Source organism: Lactuca serriola, chromosome 8, assembly GCF_051521515.1.
Source record: "Lactuca serriola cultivar US96UC23 chromosome 8, Lser_US96UC23_V15, whole genome shotgun sequence".
In the NCBI taxonomy this organism is placed as follows: Eukaryota; Viridiplantae; Streptophyta; class Magnoliopsida; order Asterales; family Asteraceae; genus Lactuca; species Lactuca serriola.
The window spans coordinates 184791645-184811099 of record NC_136415.1 but is presented as its reverse complement, the minus strand read 5'-3'; the positions used below and the strand labels follow the sequence as shown (position 1 = coordinate 184811099).

Genomic DNA, 19455 nt, shown 5'->3' with positions numbered 1-19455 from the left:
CCGGAAACACAAGAGCACAGGGTACCAAGACCAAGTGATGTAGACAAGTCAGAAAAACAATAAAATAATAATAGTTTGGTCCTTTGTGTAATACTTGTCTAGAGGATTTCGATGTGACGTCGTTTTTCAACAAAATATAAAAGACTATGTTGTCAAGACTTTTGGCAACAATAGAAGGGAAAATGATTTGAAAAGGTAATGAAGTTTCAAAAATGTACAAAAATTACAATTGTTTTATTTTTAGTATTCAAAATACCATTAAAGTATATTTTTTTATACATAAAATACCAATGAAGTACACATGTGTTCAAATAAAACCTTGTGGGTAACCTACAATAGCAGGTAAAATGGTATTTTGTGTACAAAAAAATGGTATTTTTTGTACATTTTTGAAACTTCGTTACATTTTTAAGTCATTTTCCCTTCTTTGAATGTAATGGAAATTTAGCTACTTTTTATAAAGAACCCTCCACTTCACTTCGGCCACTACTGTTCTTCATCGTCACCCTCCACCACCATGGCAAAACCCTTTTTCTTATTCTTCCTCCTAATCATCTGCCTACTTTCATCTACACTGGAATCTCGCCAGCCACCTCCGTTTCTCGGCAAATCCGCACGGCTTCTCAAAACCCAAAACATTCTTGTTCAGCCGAAGTACACTTACGAGACACGATACTTTGATCAGACTCTTGATCATTTCAGCTTCAATGATCTTCCCAAGTTCCAACAACGTTATCTCATCAACTCCGATCACTGGGTAGGCGCATGCCCTAATCATTTGGGCCCAATCTTCCTTTATTGCGGCAACGAAGGCGACATCGAATGGTTCGCTGCCAACACCGACTTCGTTTGGGAACTTGCCCCTCGTTTTGGTGCCACGGTTATCTTCCTGGAAGTAAAAGCCCTAATCACTCTAATCTACATTAATTTCTTCACTTGCAGACCTTTAATAATACAATTTTATCAAAAGCTGCGTGATTTGATCTAGCATCGATATTATGGTGAATCGATGCCTTATGGAAACCAGAACGAGGCATATAAGAACATTACATATAACAGCCGAATAAGCACTTGCTGATTACGCTCTTCTCATCACCGATTTGAAGAGAAATTTGTCAGCCGAAGCGTCACTTGTAATCTTGTTCGGCGGATCATACGGTGGAAGTAAAATATTTTCCAACAATTTCAACAAAAATTAAACAATCTCATCAAACAAGCACTTGCTGATTACGCTCTTCTCATCCCATTTACCTGAAGTACCTGGTTACCACAATATTTTAGTTGAACATATGTGTATTTTGTTGGTATTCTGTGTACAAATAGTAACATTAATGATATTTTTTGTATTAAAAAAATAACAATGATATTTTTTGAACATTTGGAAACCGGATAACCTACAATAGCCGGTAAAATGGTATTTTGTGTACAAAAAAAACAACAATGGTCTTTTTTGTACACTTTTGAAACTTCGTTACCTTTTTAAGTCATTTTCCCACAACTGAAAGGAGATCAAAGTTGTTTTTGGTACATAAATAAAGAAAAACATATATCCATACAGTCTCACCAACCCTAAGCGTAACTCACAAAAATCGCTACAATCTTTTAACTAGAAGGAGTTTTAGAAATGTCGGTTTAGTTCTTCAAGATTCAAAAAAATGGTCCATTAATGGGTTTAGTTACGTAAATTGTAACAAAGACCGCTTTGATCCTATACTATTATGATTAGTGGACGAGATTGTTTAAGGGTATCAATATTATGATAGCATTCATTAAAGCGCTTATACGGTTATACGTACATTTATATATTCGTGGTTCAGTAGGAGATTGTTAGATAATTATGGGACCACTTCATATATATGTAATGTTATCATTAAATCCAATTATTATGGTAAGAATATAAATTGTTGATAGACCGATTTATAGAATATTACTTATCTTATGAGTTGAGTTCCCAGTTTAATTCAAGATCTCTTCCATCTCTCACGTTAAGATATATCTCCATCTATATATACATGTGACGATGAGCAGATCAAGACACACATAACTAGTTATACCCTTATTATATATGGTGTTTCTTATTTTTTATTTTCTAGTAGGGGTTAGCGAGGCATCATCCGTCGGTGATGGTAGGTCGAGGAAGGAGTGGATTGGTAGTAAGAGTCCTTTGCAACTTTGATATCATATCAGGTTTAGAATATTTTCCAGTCTTTGCATTAACGATTGAATAAAGAGAAAATAACAAAAATAGTCATTTATACTAATTACATTACAAAAATAGCCAAAAAAACCGAAGTTGCAAAAATAACCATGAATTTTGCAGATGGAATAATCTCATCTGCGAAATGGGCTTTTCATCTGTGAATGTACAAGCAGCTAAAGCACAACTGTGCTTTAGCTGCTTGTACATTCGCAGGTGGTTTATTTTATTTTTCTCTATATATATTGAAATTGTGGTAAAATCGCAGATGGAATAGCCCCATCTGCGATTTACTCTGATTCCATCTGCGAAATTGCGGTTATTTTTTTATTTTTTATTTTTTTTAAGTTTGACTATGAAATCAATTGGTTTGACTACGAAATAATGTTGCCGAACAAGAAGTTAAAGTTATGAATAGGCGTGTGGTAGATAAAACTAAAAAGAAAAAAAATTCAAGTCAAAAAAATGAAAAAAAAGCATGTTTACGGGCATTATGTTGATGTTGGTGATGTACGTTTAGATATAACCGAGCTACAAACCAATTGATTTCATAGTCAAACTAAAAAAAATAAAAAATAACCGCAATTTCGCAGATGGAATCAAAGTAAATCGCAGATGCATCTGCGATTTTACCCTACAATTTCAATATATATAGAGAAAAAAATAAACCACCTGCGAATGTATAAGCAGCTAAAACACAGTTGTGCTTTAGCTGCTTGTACATTTGCAGATGGAAAGCCCATTTCGCAGATGAGACTATTCCATTTGCGAAATTCATGGTTATTTTTGCAACTTCGGTTTTTTTTGACTATTTTGTAATGTAATTAGTGTAAATGGTTATTTTTGTCATTTTCTCTCGAATAAAACATAGTGCAGATTACAATGGGCCAAGTGTAGGTCTAGGCTATATACAAACAACGTAACTGGAATACAAGTATACAACTTTATAAGATTTATATTCTTTGTAGAAACATTTATTTTAGTAAGTCGTCGTGTACTAAAATGAGTGCTCCGGAAAGTAAAGTCCCGAAATACCATTGTAAACAACAAAAACCCAACCACTCGACTCCGAATCACGACTAAAAATGAAACTTTTATTACTGAACACATTTCAATATTCAATAACATCGAGCTCACGAATCCAAATTCAAACATATATAAAGCTAAAAAAAAAAAAGACACACGATCATTTTCCAAACAACATTTTTACAATTGTATAACCTAAAATATTCGTAAAAACAATCTACGGATTTAAAAAACTATCAACTTTAATATTACTTGATCTCGAAAGAAACTTCATGCAAATCGGAGGATTAATACCCGCCAAAGCAAGAATCGAACTCGGGAGTGTCCAAATCCCATCGCCACAAATCAACCCCGAAGCCACCGCGGGCCCGAACGCATCCGCCTTCGCCTTATTAACCCTCGACCAAATATACAAAATCAAACTCCCAACACACATATCAATCGCGAAATACCCTCCGATATAGAACGGAATCGCCATCGCCATCGGAATCGGAATAAACCTCGCCCAATTATTCCCGACGGAATCACGGATTCCGTTCACGAAAATCGCAAACGCAAAGAAGATATAACAAAGCGTAAGGCACCGAGAGGGCAACGCCGAAAACCCTTCGACTCCGAGGATCGCCATGTTTCGGTAAACCAACGCGTACGGCGCAGGGTACTCGGAACCGGGGATTCCGAGGTCGTCAAACGCTTTGTAGAAAAGCCAAAAGACACACGGGGAAATGACACACCCCATCGCGGTCCCAACCACTTGGGACACAAACATGGACCGGGGCGACGCCAGTGTCATGTACCCGGTCTTGAAATCCTGCGTTAAATCCGACGCGGTGGCGACAATATTCATCATGACACCGCAAGCGGCTAACCCCGCTAGAACCCCGCCGTTCTCGCCGCCGACCCATGCACCGATTACGAAAATCGCGAGCTTTCCGTAGGTTGAAGCTAACGACCAATCGGTGAGGCCGCATCCGTAGGCATTGCAGAAGGCTAATGCGGGGGCGAAAATGTAAATTGTGGCGATGTAGTACCATTTGAGTTGGTGGAAGATGTGGGGGAGAGTGGCGGCAGAGATGATGGCGATGGTGAGGTAGCCGGTGATGGCGATCCATACTGGGATTTGGTCTTTGAGGAATAAGCGAGCGCGTTTTTGGTCGTCGTATGATAGGGAGGGGAGGTCCGGGGGAGAGTTGCCGGTTATAGGGGTGTTGGGGTTGAATCTATGGTCTTTGAATTGGTGGTATAATCCGTATAATGTGTGGCCGAGGACTTTTACAAAGTTGTAGAGCCCGTCTCCGAGGATCATAGCTATACCGATGAATACCTGCAATTACGTAATTACGTAACAGAATCAGAAACACGTTATACTGTGTTTGACGTTGACATTGACACAATAGGAAAAAATTGTAATTTTGAGTTTTGACCTACCCAAAAAGGTGGGGTAGACAAAATAGGGTTAGAAAGGTTTTTTTGATAAATTGTGGACTGGTTGTGTCATGTGATGTCATGTACAGTGTACAATGCAGTGTAAAGTCTTGGAGTTGAGAAGTTTACCCGGTAACCTTGAAGGCCGTGTAGACTGCTTGACTTGAGATCTGCAGGGTACCAATCGCCTTTTTTTTCGTTTATGAGCGGCCACATTATACCCCATGAAAGGATTGATCCGACTAGTAAAGATACGTTGATCAAATAAGGGCAAATCATGCCCACACCAACATAAGTTGCTGAAAAGTCGAAAAAAAACCTGGTTTTGATGGAAAAAGAAACTTGTTGACGAGAATATTTGATGTAATAAAAGCTAATAACTAAGATTATAATAACAAATATTTTCTAGACTTTTAAAAAATAAAATTGTAATTCAGTTAAAATCATGTGTTTATTTGTAAGTCCAAGAATCGAGATAGGAACAACAAAAATGTAGGCTAATTGCGAGAAATAGCATCCAACTTTCATTTATTTTTGCCAAAATCATTTTACTTCGAAAGTAGGATACTATAATAAACAAATCAATGAAAGTACGTTGCTATTTCGTGGATTTAACGATAAAAAAACACGTACTTATTTTCATAGGCCTTAAGACCAAATGTCGGGAAGCTTGAAAATCCACATCCATCTCCACCCGTGAAGAACCATTGAAAGAAGCCCCATAAGAAACTAAAGGAAAAGAATTTACCTAAAGCTCTCACTTGTTTCCTGTAGTAATTAATTAAAATCATTAGAGTTAAAAAAAAAAGAACTACAAATTAAAGAAAAAGTGATTGTGGTTTTACTTGGCCAGCTTGGCACCCTGGGGAGTGTGGAAACTGTTGATAAGGTGAGCTGTTGCTGTTCCACTTGGGTAAATCAGTTTGAAATCAATAATCATTATCTGCAACACAACGAAATTAACAAAAAATTATATTATTAACTAAGGGAAATTTATTAAATGTACACAACATATGTAAATCCATATTGGAATTAAAATTCTCACACTGTAGACACTCAGACTGAGACAGACAGACAGACTGACAGGGTTATTAATTACTAAATGTACCTTGCGAAGAGGGACAACGGAAAAGAGGCCAAGGAAGCTAACAACGAAGAGAAATGCAATCATCCAAACAAGAGAAGGGTTCTTGGTGTTTTGTTCAGCGTTTGCTTCATGTGATTGTTTGGCAATAATTTCACTCATGCCAAACAAGTAACTACCAAATCCTCCTAAAAAAACCCATCAATTGTAGTGAGATAAATCCATATATACTTAATATAAACAAAACGCCAAAACCACAAAAATTCAGGGTATTTTTTAGTGAGTTTTACTACAGTAATAATGTTTTATTTTGATTCGTTTACGTTGCATAAGTTGTGATTCGTATGATTTATTTACATAAACTTGTATGGATAAAGTTTGTAATTTTTAGAAAGATGGAAGAAGGTACTAGGCAGGATAGTGACATAAAATATCTTTAAAAAAGGTAAAGATTGCATAGGCGATAGATATGTACGGATTTATTATTGCCAAAAGTTATCTTTGTTCTAGGAAAGGTATAAACTTTTAGAGAAATTTAAATATTCTACTAGTGAATTAAATTATTATTAATTTCATTAAATGTGTCATTAAATATGACACGTGTCAACATTTGATACGGTAAAAGGATGAATAGGAAGAAAAAGTTGGAGGATATTTAATTTCTCAAACTTTTATAAGTGTATAAATTTGGATACAATTTTCTCCTAACAATGAAATATCTAGATGTTAGACAAGAAGCAAAACTGTTTCTGTGTTATTTGTTATTATTAAAAGTATTTGCTATTTTGCTATTTCTTATATTTGATTCAATGTTTGTGTGTGAAATGTGAATGTTTGAGGTGAATGAGATGTATGACTTATGAGCATGTTCACGGATTTCAATTGCCAGCTCGGGATTTCGATATATAACTCATTCATGTGGCCCACATGAAAACCCCCCTACCACCTTACTTTAATTATACGTGACTTGTTTTTTATTTGTATAGATTACGACCTTCAACCACAAAAGTAAAAAAAATGAATTTTTATTTCAGCTTTTTAAAAAAAAAAAATCAATCTTTATCCGATTAGCATCCACAGTTAGATTTTTTTTTTATATAGTTTTTCCATTCAAAAAAAACTATCACAATCAAATTAAATTCGAGCTCGTTGACTTGTTTGTAGTTAATAATTAAGTAATACTATTTTTTTACCATCACATCTATTTTAAGATGAAATAAATTATGATAGTTTAATATTTTTATTAAAATAATAAGAAAAAACAATAGAGCGTGGGTGAGATCCACTATCCAGTGGGACTTGTAGACTCATAAAAAGTCAATTAGATGATGGAATCTGGTCCACATGATCAATATTTCAATACCCTCCTCTATTCACGCCTATTTTGGTGCCACACCCGTTACTTTCACGTTATGTTTTAATACGAGGGTCATTTCGTGTGTCACTCATATTTACAAGGACTAAATGGAAAAATAGGAATATAATTTTTATTCATCTATGTATATAATGTATTGGCTTTCCATTTTCCACTTAGATATATTTATTGGATTAAGAATCAAATATATACGGATAAAACAAAATGTTGTAATTAGAATAAATGAATAATAATAATAATATAATAATGATTGAATTATTACATAGATTCAGATTTCATAATTTAAAAACAAATCCATAAAAGTAGTATTATAAACTAAAAATCACTTGACTTGATTGGGTTCGCATTATACACAAACCATCATGAACAAAATGGAACACGACAATCATGAAAATTGAAAGGAGGGAAAAAGAAAAAGACAAATATATTTATTTAAAATTTCTTGTAATAAGTTTTCATAAAAACTTAGGACAAATGTAATGTAATATATGACTACATTTATGAGCAACCGCTTACAACTCAGTTTATGTTAAATATTAATTTTTTATTCATCCGATCAATTTTATATATTTATCATTTATAAACCACCAAAAACATATTTTTTATATATAAGTTTCAGAAATATATAAAAATACATTAATACTCTATTTTATTTGTAAATAATTAATAACCATAAATTTTGTATATCTTCTTATCTAATATATATTTTTTATAAACATATTACAATTAAAATAGTTATTAAAGTGCAAAAGAAAAATAAAATAAAATAAAATATATCCATTTATAACACGACACGTGTTTGGTTATTGGTTGCGATTTGGGATTGGCAGCCAACCTCAACTTGCATTAGGTTCTATCTCTATTTTCTATGGTAATCTTGTATATTTATTTTTTATTTTTATTTTGTACTCAAAAATTATACGGATGATTGGTTGTAAAAGACTATGGATAAACATGGACAACTTTCTTATGTTTTAGGAAAAAATATATAAAAAAAATTATATTTTAGTTAATTTTTTGTTTGACTATTATGTTTCAGTTTCCAATAAAAGCACCTAAGTTTGATATTTTGTTTCTATGTAAACCATGTTAATATGATCTATTATTAATAGACAATCTGTATTATTTATCACAATTTATCAAAATTTAGATATTTATATCTAATTGGGTCCCATGAGGCCATAACTTATTTATTAAAGACCTTTGGACTATACGTTATGTCAAGCTATGACTTCTTTTAATAGAAAGTTAAATCGCAATGAATGACTTCGTATTTTCGTCCTCCCGATAACCACGGAGATATACAAATTTATTAAATTAAATATAGTTTATTATTTTATACAAATTGTTCAATTTATTATTTATTTCATACTAAAATTCTTAACAATATACTTGAATTTTAATTGGGTGAATTAACTATGCACTTTGTTTATGTTTAATTATCAATAATAATGATTTTTTAAATAAAATAAGTAACTATATGATATATCTGAGGTAAGATCAAAATATATAATATTATTATTGAAGGTGTTTGACTCTTGAAGTGAGATTAATAATATATTTGTTTATAAAATAATAATGTTTTTTTTATTAAATTAAAATAAATGCACTAATTATACAGCTATATTTCCACCTACTAGGTACTTAATCAAATAAAAAATTAATCAATAACATAATATAGAGAAACAAAGCACAACCTCTTTTAATTTAATATATTTGCAAGCAACCAAAGTAGATATTTGATTCTTGTCTAAATATTTGATGATCTCATACTCATAATCATCGATGTTGTTCGGACTTTTTGTAGATTTGAGCTTTTTGTAATGCAAATTCGAGAATCACACAGACGTGTAAAGAACTAATTCAACTCTGTGTTTGTGTGTGTGTGATCGAGTAATTGGGAGGAATCAATTGGACTTACCGGAGAAAGCAATGCCGGAGGTAGCAACGACGCACGTCTGAATCACAGTATTCTCTTGCCTCGTGAAAGGCTGCTTCAGCAAACCAGATTTATCAAGGAATTTCGTCCAAGTCTTCACGAAGAAAAACCCTAACAGTCCGGCGGAGACGTTGAGAGAAGGAATGATTCCGGTGGTAAGATTAAGCTTCATAACGATGAAAGTGAACAGAATCCCCAAAATAAAACTCACGACGAAAGCCCGAAGTGTAAGCTGGTTCTGCCATGACGGAACCTTCTTGCTCTCGAATATCCTCTCAACCGATTCCAACTCCGCCGCGTCCGTGTTTCTCTTCTCTCCGTTTCCGTTCTGCTGATCATCTTCTCGTGAAATGTTTGAAGAAGTTCGTTCCATCGCCATAACCGATTGTTGAGTTCTGATTCTGAAATTGATGAATCTAGAGCTGGAATTGAAGTTCTGAAGTGTGAAATTCGGGGCTAATTAATGGTTTTGCGGCTCTGATTCTCTGTTTTGTTACTGGGGGCCATTTGAATCGGTGGGAAGGGGAGGGGATAGTCGTTGTATTGGCCTCGATGTGATAAAAGTAGTAAAATATTGAATGCTTTGTCAGAGTGTTTGTTTGGATTTATATAGCGGGAGGGGTAAGGAGACTGGATCGGAATTGGGGAGGAGACACTGGAATCGGATGTCAATGGAGGGAATGGAATCCGCTTAACAGTGACAGCAGGAAGGTTGTGGGAATGTGTGAAACCATTGAATATTCGGATGTGGTTGGATGCCTCGTGTTCGTTTTTTTTATAAAAAAATTAGATAATTTTTAAGCTTCAAAATATTATATTTAACCATTAAACATAAACATTTGTTCACAATTGATAATCATTTATTATAATTTAAAATCCTTATAATTTAAAAAGAAATAATGAATTGACCTTACTGCCCTTATGTACTAAAACCTTTTTTGAGATAAAATACTTTTAGCAAATAGCTAATGTATCACGTATATACATCCTCAAGCTATATGCTGGAGTCAAAAGACAAGTTGCAGAACTTTCTATAGAACTTGATAAAGAAATTAAAGATTTCTATTCCTGCAATAAAATCAAAGCATTTAGTTCACTGTTACTAACGAGTTTTCCATAATTTGAAGTTCAAGTCATTTACTTGAAAGTTGTTAAATTAAAAGTTCATTTGAATTTGGTTGCCCTAAAGGGGCGGAATAATCTTCAACCATTTCATGTCATTACTGATGATAAAACACCATGAGAGAAGTCTGTAATTATATATATATTTAGCAAATAAACTGCAAAAGCATAAAACCACAACCTTTCGTGGAAAATGAAGAGACAAAGCACAGGGGAAAGGAAATGCTTGGGAATGTGGTAGTTCTAATCAATTGGAGACAACAAACTTCACTTTTATTTAAGGGTTGTATGGTCAATTTATTACTTCTTTTTAATCTATATTGTGTTTTAAATACCCGTGGGCGGGTGAGAATGAAATACACTATTGATAATTTCAAATTGTAATAAGTAATCAAAGATTTGTAAAAAACTTTACTAATTTACAAAGATATATTTTTTTGTGTAAGTTTATAATGATTAGTAATTAATATATACATTGTTATGAATATCCGATCTACGTTCTGTTGTATGCGTAGATATTTAATAAAATCGTGATTTTTGTACAATGCAATATAAATTTCAATAGAGTGAAAAAACACAATTAATCATAGAAATAACATTGTTATATGACAAATTAGAAATGACGGTAATTTAAATTACAAATTAAAATGATGGATAAGTTTGATTTAATAAAAATAAAAAAATAATATGAGGGTGATAATTTAAAATAACATAGATAATATCACAGAAACACACAAAGACACATGACACAAAATGATAGGAACTTTACGATAAATAGCAACCGACTTTTAAAGTTAATCTAGAATAGCAACCGAGTTTGTAAAAATAGGTTATGATAGGAACTTGTTCAATTTCTTTGTCATTTTTGCAGATTTGGAAGTTTTTTTATACTAAATTTTATGATAAATAGCACAATTTTGGATAAATAGGTTAGGATAAGAACTTGTTCCATTGTTGGTCATTTTTTCAGATTTGGTCATTTTTTGACATGAAAGTTTATAGTAAATAGCAACCAACTTTGTAGAAATAGGTTGTGATAAGAACTTGTTCCATTTTTGTTCTTTTTGCATGAATTTTATACTAATATATATCAACCAGTTTTGTAAAATTAATATATAATAGCAAGAAACTTCATAGAATAACAACATGCTTAACCTTTTCAATCTCAATACCATTTCCAATACAATCCAACAAAATATCATTTGAATACGTTATACATTGCACCATGTTTCTTCGCTTAATGCATTAAGTTAGTCGGTATGATGTCCTGACCATGTCTTAACTCATAAGCCAAAAAGAAATAGTCGCTCACACATAGTATGCTCATCGAAATTCTATAATTTAGTCTAATAAATAACGTCGATCATAAATTATAGTTAAGATGCACATTGTTCTTATTTTAACCACATTTTACACATTGACTTTACACCTACCACTCGAAAGTGCTCTATATGTTATCACCATAATGCAATTAGCTTGTAAAAAATGTACCTACCTTGCAAAAATACTAAATTAAGACCTATGTCAAAATAAATTCTTAAAGAAAATCAAGTGTATCCATTTGAATCGATCTTTACCCTATGCTGACAATGTTAACATACAAGAGAATAATGGAGTCGAAAATTTGGAGATTTTTATTATCCCCAATATATTATAGTTGGATTTATGTAAGCTTAATTCTTTACAACAAAACCACACTTACATCAAGAATTATCATTTTCATCAAACAAAAACATATATAAACAACAAAGATCGATAGCATATATCTTTTTGAGGTCTGCTTTTTTCCAAGGATATAGGGGCAGGTTGATCATCCAAAATAGCGACAAATACAATCTTAGATCCTACAAAAAAATTATTACAATTGACAAAAAAAGGTTATAAAAGTTCCATCACTTGATTTATCACGGCTTTAAACTTTGAAATTGAAATAAACTATTTGGGAAGAAGGCTCACCTTTGCTCAAATCTAAAGATCTATCGAGTTTCTTGTCATAGAGGCTCATCCCCTCCTATAATTTCCAAAACTTGAAAATTAATCATAACATAATGATAGAATGAAGTTCAATTGAATATTTGGCCCAAAGAACCAAAATTTGGATAGAGATAACACCAAAGAGGCAAAGACGGACATATATTGGAGATTTTGGAGCAAAAAAAGAACTTTGAATTTGCACGTTGTTAAAATAGGAAAAAATGAGATTAAGGTTCAAATAAACAGAGAAAAAATAAGAACACACCTAGCTTTAACTTCGATCCTTAAAACTTTTGTTTAAAAAGCCTCTAAGACCTTTCTTTCTATCCACTGGTTCATAGCTATCCGCATACTTTCTTGAGCCTTTTAAAAAGCTTTTTCTCAAAGCAGCTGCAGAAGCACCAATGACATAATTTAAAACCCATAAAACAGAGAGAAAAAGAGGAGTGCCTGGTACAGAAAGTAACCTTGAATTGTTCGTGTGGGTGACAACCGGAAAATTCCATTCAACATCGATCAATTTCTTGAATGAAAATCCAAATCAAAATTGGGATTAAAATTACCAAAATCAGATGATCAAAAAAGGAGACAACCCGTAGCATTTTCTTACTTTAACAAATAAACAAAATTTTGATAATCCAATAAAAAATGTTCAGATTCAATAAAAGCAAATTTCTATAAATTTTGGATATAACTTGCGCTAATTGCGACTATATATGTCTGTTTGTTGCTGAAGACCGCTTCATGAACCCTAAATAACAGGAGCAATCAGTTGACTTTTGCAATCATATATAGAATCTACCCAAGAGAGGCTGCGAGAAAAAGTAACTTGGAAAGCAAACATCGAAAATGAGGACCTTATGACAAAAGAGATAGTCGATATTTCATTGGACACCTACAGATCAAAAATATGATTAAGGTAATTATAAACAAAAAAACACGGTAAAAGCTTAAATAAGAAAACATAAGACATTGAATGAAAATGGGAAAAAGATTAGTCGGACCTTATAATATTCTGCAACAAGTTATTGCAAAAACCTCAATCAATAAGTAAAAAATTAAACTTGTTAGAAATTTAACATCACTAAAAACCACTGTATGCATGAATTACAATGAAGAAGTAAAGAGAGGATGCCCAATCGGTCAACAATTGATTCTAGAATCATTGATAACATCAACTCTTTCCGAATCTTAGTAAAAACAAAAGTGGAACCAAAACCCAGATTAAGAACATCCTGGACAGTCAAAATCGAAACCAATAAAATTGAAATGTCAGTAATGCTTACCAAACAATATTAATCAAAATTGAAACCAATAACATTGAAATGCCACTAATGCTAACCAAACAATATTAGGGTTAACCAAAAATTGGTAAAGTACAACCCGATAACGTCATTAGCTACCCTCGACTTTTCCACTCAGCTGCAATACAAACAATTTATCTGTACATATGCAAGCCAACCCTAATAAACTCTAAAATTGATTGTTTAGATTGAACATGTAATTAGTTACAGTGAAAAGAAGTAGATAAAAGATACCTAGATGATAGAGCAAGGCGTGAAGAAAAAAAGACCCAAAGGCAATATTTTTAGATAGTCCATAACATATCTAAAAAAATTGTGTGTTCATCTTCAACATAAGGATCGATATTCATATCGTCTGCCAAGTATCGATTGCCTGTTAGAACTTTTGAAGCCATTGATCGGGTTGAGAGAGAACGATGGTGAAGTTGCCTACCGGCTTTGAGCAATCAATTTCGGGTAAAAGGTAAAAGGGAATCCAGGTTTCCATCGGAGATTTGAGAATTTTAAATTCTGACTCAATATCTAGCTTCCAAAAATTAAAAATCGAAATCGAATGATCGATGTTTCCATCACAGACTTGAGAAATTTAAATTTTGAATCAATATCTAGTTTCCAAAATCAAGAAGCGAAATCGAAGGAGACATGATTTCGGGGAATAAACCGATCAATTTTGGGGACATTTCATAAGGGCATTGTCGGTAATTTACTTTGAAAGTTTATGAATTGAAGAGATGCCACGTGTTATAGAGGTTTTATTTATTAGGATAGGAGATGAATATAAATTGTGAAAAAATCTTTAGAAAAAAGATTTTGGCATATACGATATTTTGTATGTTAAGAAAGGTATATATGATATTTAGATTTTAAGATAGGTAAATATGATATTTTGAAGTTTAACAAGGATATATACGAAATTATCCTTATAAAAAATATAAATTGTTCACTCCCCATTTTACGGGGATGCAAATGTGTTTGTTAATTGTCCATATAGGTTTGGTTTTGTGGGCTTTTTAGTTCATCGTTCAATTGTTTTGGGTTTACATCACTAACTTCAGCTGTCGTATGAAAACGTATTATATGTGACCAAATTTATATGTAAGAAACGTACATAAAAATAGGCACGAAAACATACACAAAATTTACGTTGAAACGTAAATAAACTCGAATTTACAACGTACATAAAAATAAGTAAGTGAACGGAAGTTCAAATAATAAAAAACGCATTATGTGTGACCTAACACATACGTATGAAACATACATAAAAATAAGCACAAAAACGTTTAAAAAACAACGGAACGTAGACAAACTCGAATTTATATATACTACGGGGGATAAACACGAAAGTTTAGAAAATGAAGTTGGTAAAAGTGATATTTACAAAGTTCAAAGTCAAAAGGGGTGAAAGTGACATTTTTAAAACGTAGACGGATGAAAATGTCATTTTACAAAGTACAGAAAAATAGAGGGATAAATATGTTATTTTTCAAAATAGATGGTGCAAATTATCGTAGAAACATCTACTAACTTTGTCTTTTAATATAGAACAAATTACCCCACTTTGCAGAGGCATTGATTGTAATTTTTCTATTATGCAGGAACCATTTTCTAATTCTTTTAAACATGTGAAACATTTCTGTAAAACAAAATACTATACATGAACTTTTTTGTAAATTATAGGGGTAGTTTTTGTAATTAATGTTTTCTAAAAAACTAAATTTACTAATATACAAACATGGCCTAAATTTTAAAAGCTAAAAATCTATTGTTAAAGTCTTAAAATAAAAAAGTATACTATTCATTGAGGCTTTGCTTTTTATTCTATAGTATAATTGGGGTGATGTCACATCTGGTGACATAATTTGTAAATTTTGTATTAAGCAGAGACTAATTTTGTAATTTTTTAAATATATGAACTGTTTTTATGAAAAAAATATATACCTTGACCTTTTCTATAAATTACAGGACATTTTTTGTAATTTATTTTATATACAGTAACGAAACCTACTAACATACAAAAGTCTTAAACAAATAGACCTTTATTATAAATAAATAAATAAATCACACATGGACTTTTCTTGTAAATTACAAGATTGTTTATGTAAGTTATTTTCCATGTAGGGTGTAAATATTAGAACTTCACATATACAAGGACAAGTTGTGACCATCTCCAAAGTGAAGCCACCTCAAACAAATATTGTTTATAAGTCACTTTGGTCTTAATATATGTGTAACAACTCAGAAATAGTGGCGAAAATTTTCATTTAAAATCTATTAATTTCATTCATTCATTGTACCAAAAACCATCATTCATTACAATATTCGAAACATCATAGTATAATTATTTGAAATGCGGAAAATCTGAGGGAGGATGTTGTGCCATCACGTTGATATTGTCATTTTTATACATATTTTTAGGCAATATTTATTTACATTTCTATTGATATTTTGGTTATTTGCATAGAATAATGGTACTTATGAGTTTAAATTGTTATTTTGCAGCCAAATAGAAGCATCTTCAAAGATAGGGACTGAAATTGACAGAATATGGAACTTTGGAGGATTGAAGAAAAGAAGAACGGAAAATCACCCAAAAGACGTACTCACGACGTGAACAATTCATGGTTCACGACGTGAGTGGAGAGTTCTAGAAGATATGCATGCAGGTGGAAGAGTCATTGCCGAACACAGTTATCTCATATTCACGACGTGAATCCTTATGGTTTACGACGTGAACTCGGGAAATCAGAAAACTATAAATTCCCTTGCCCTACGACTTGGAGGACCTTTTGGCTGATTGAAGGGTTTCCAGAAGACGATTTTTAGTAGAGGAGAAGTTCTGGAAAAGGGTTTTCAACACCAAAGGAGTAGAGATTCATAATTTAGTTTACTTATTTGATACTTATGAACATGTTTGTCTATTTAGTTTGTGTTTGCTTGTTAGTTGCTATTATGAGCAGCTGAATCTAGCTACTCTTGTTTAGTTAGATGAAGCTTCTAACTTATGAATAGCTTAATTTTATATGGATTTATTTAGTTGGTAAATTGATTGTGTTTGATTTATAGTTACCTAGCATGCTTATGTTTGTTTCTTTAGTTGCTTAATTTCATGTTCTGTGTAGCTTAGTGACCATTAACTGCATGAACTTGTTTACCTAATGATTTAGTGAACATTAAATTGTTAGAGCTAGGATTGACCAATCTTAGTTAGTAATTAAAGTAAATAAACTTAGCTGTGCTAGAGAACGTAGATTATGACTATAATTGCGTTCACATAATAAATCTTACATAGCATATTCATATTCATAATTGGTTCTGTGTTTAAATTGTGTGTGGCCATACATAGTTTTACATGAATTAATTAATTATTGGTAAAGTTAGACTTAAATTACTAATATAATTAAAACCAACTTGATAATCCATAATTATTAGCAGACCATAAGCAAGTGGATTCGAACTAAACAAGAGTGTTTTTACTTATTGATTGAATTTGAGTTAAGTTCTTCTGATCTTGTCAGATAAAACCCTTTTTAAACTTGTTAATAATTAGGTTAATTTGATAGCAAATAGATTAATTAGTAACACCATTCCATGTGATCGATTCCCGACTTACCCAAGCTATACTATAATCTGACTAGGTACACTGCCTATAGGTTCATAGTTAGTCTAAGTTTGTTAGGTTATAAATATTAAACTTAGTGAGTACTTTTGTGCACATCAAGTTTTTGGTGCCGTTGCCGGGGAACGACTTAGTTAATTATTAGTTTGTTTGCTTTAAATTAATCGGTCCTTTTGTAGGGTAAAACCTGCAAGAAGTTACTTTTATGTTTTAATTTTTTTTCTGCATTACAGGACTCACGACGTGAATCTTTAAGATTCACGACGTGAGAACTGAAGTCCTTAGTTTTGTTTATTTAAGTTTGTTTTTCTTAGTTCAGTTTTATGTTTTATCTTTTTGTTTTATTTCAGGAGTTCATGACCAGAGGTTCTAACACACCTTTGGTGCTACCACTTAAAGATCCCGAGTCTGCAATTCACAAAAAGAAGGATAAGAGCGTGAAAGAAGATAAAACACCAAAGAAAAAGCCTTTACAAGAATTCAAGTAAGTGTTCTAAAAGAAATCAGGGAAGAAAACGGGGGAGTCAAGTTCATTTTCAAAGAACAAGAGCAAGCTTGAACACTTAGATCAAATACCCGTCCAAACCGAGTCCGAATACGATACCGAGCCTGAATTTGAAGAACATACAAGTGAACCCGGAAACAAGCCAAGGAACGAGATGGCGAATATTGAAGAAATGTCCATGGGAGCTTACAAAAAGTAAATTCGAGATGATGTTGGTCCAGGCTTAGAACAACCCGCTATTCTTGCCACTGCCACATTCGAGCTGAAAGGACATATCCTTTCTACACTAAAGGATATCCCATTCTATGGAAAAGATCATGAGGATGCATTCAAGCATTTAGATGAAGTGAACGATATTGCTGATTACTTCAATGTCCCGAATGTTCACAGAGATACCGTCTTGCTAAGGATGCTTCCCGTTACCTTTAAGGGAGCTGCAAAGGATTGGTTAAAAGCACTTCCACCTGCTACAATCACTACTTGGGCTCAAATGTGCGAGCAGTTTCTAGACCAATTCTGTCCACCATCCAAGATAGCTAAACTTAAGAAGGTAATAGCTAATTTTGAGCAAAACCCGGGGGAGTCACTTTACGAAGCATGGGAGCGTTATAAAGGGTTGTTAAGGAATTGTCCTCAACATGACCTTAACATTCAACAAGAAGTGTCCATATTCTATGACTGGGTCAATGTAATGACAAGACAACTCCTTGATTCTCAAGGACCACTTACGAAGAAAAATCCGGTAGAGGTCAAGGAATTGGTTGAAGAATTTGCAAAGCATTCTCGTGAATACCACAATCCAAGGAATGAAAGTGTGAAAGGAGTTGGGGGTGTACATTCTGACGAAATGGCTGCTATGATGGCAATGCTTAACACTATGGATATGAGATTGATCCAAATGGACCAATCAATTCATGCAATCCGAGTTGGTTGCGAGAGATGTAGTGGCCCACATTTGACAAAAGATTGCAACATGGATGAATACGGGAACAAGAAAGATCAAGTTTGCTATTCAAGTGGAGATAAATACGATGAAGACTGGAGAAAACCAAAGAAAGAGTGGATGCCATACGAAGAATACAAGAAGCAAAAGGAAGAGAAATATAAGCAAACTGGCCGAGGCTTCTACCAAAAAGAACAGCCACCAACTGAGAAGAAAATGGACTTAGAAACCATGTTGACCCGATTCATGGAAGCATCCGAGAGAAGACACGAAGATACCGATGCAGTGCTAAAAGAACACATGAATATGATGAAGGAACAACACAAAATGATGATTGACCAGCAAGCTTCATTAAGAAATCATCAGGCGTCAATTCATAATTTAGAAGTCCAAGTTAATCAACTCGCTACTTTGGTGAACAACAATTTATCCTCACAGTCTCCCGAAAAGAAAGTTCAATCTCACGTCATGGCCATTGACACTGAAGAAGAAGTGATTTATGAATTCCTAGAAGCTTTAGAAATGGAGCCAAATCCATCTGAACCAAAGCATAAGAAGACAAAACTCGAAAACGAAGAATCTGCTAGAATACCCAGTTCACGTCGTGAGCCCGCTATGCTCACGTTGTGGGCTCGGTCTGAACAGAAGAAATCCGTATCTGTTCCAGCTTATAAACTGCCTTTGTCATTCCCGTCTCGAGCTAATTTTAGTCCACTGGAAAGGAAACATCGGGAGTTTATTCAGCAAATAAGGGGTATTCCTATTAATGCTCCTTTTATTGATTCACTTGCAAAAGTTCCAGAATATGCTAAGTTCCTCCAAGATTTAATAAACACTCGACATGATTTGAAAAAGAATTCTAAGGTAATTCTAAGTGAACAAAGCTCAAGGGTTGTGTTGGGAGAGATACCTAAGAAGATGGGAGATCCTGGACGCCTCACTCTT

The 19455-nt window shown here is 33.1% G+C and overlaps 1 protein-coding gene and 1 non-coding gene across 2 annotated transcripts; both read right to left on the bottom strand.

The window, feature by feature from the left end:
* Positions 1-3273: 3273 nt before the first annotated feature.
* On the bottom strand, positions 3274-9722 carry LOC145070837 (putative metal-nicotianamine transporter YSL7). Its single transcript, XM_079017795.1, has 6 exons — positions 9029-9722; positions 5757-5920; positions 5494-5591; positions 5282-5416; positions 4778-4967; positions 3274-4547 (listed from the first exon to the last, which is right to left on the bottom strand). The coding sequence occupies exons 1-6, from the start codon at positions 9423-9425 to the stop codon at positions 3441-3443; spliced, it is 2091 nt and encodes a 696-aa protein (XP_078873921.1). The 5' UTR covers positions 9426-9722; the 3' UTR covers positions 3274-3440.
* Positions 9723-18105: 8383 nt separating this feature from the next.
* LOC145071507 (small nucleolar RNA R71) lies at positions 18106-18212 on the bottom strand. The gene has a single exon (XR_013690518.1). It is a non-coding gene; the product is annotated as a small nucleolar RNA R71 (small nucleolar RNA).
* Positions 18213-19455: the final 1243 nt, after the last annotated feature.

What these genes read in the sequence shown, in the direction of transcription:
- LOC145070837 (XM_079017795.1), bottom strand. Translation starts at nt 9,425, where the DNA reads ATGGCGATGGAACGAACTTCTTCAAACATTTCACGAGAAGATGATCAG. An exon ending in CCGTTGTCCCTCTTCGCAAG is followed by an intron (nt 5,592 to 5,756) that starts GTACATTTAGTA and finishes GTTGTGTTGCAG; the next exon opens with ATAATGATTATTGATTTCAA. An exon ending in CTTAAGGCCTATGAAAATAA is followed by an intron (nt 4,968 to 5,281) that starts GTACGTGTTTTT and finishes CATCAAAACCAG; the next exon opens with GTTTTTTTTCGACTTTTCAG.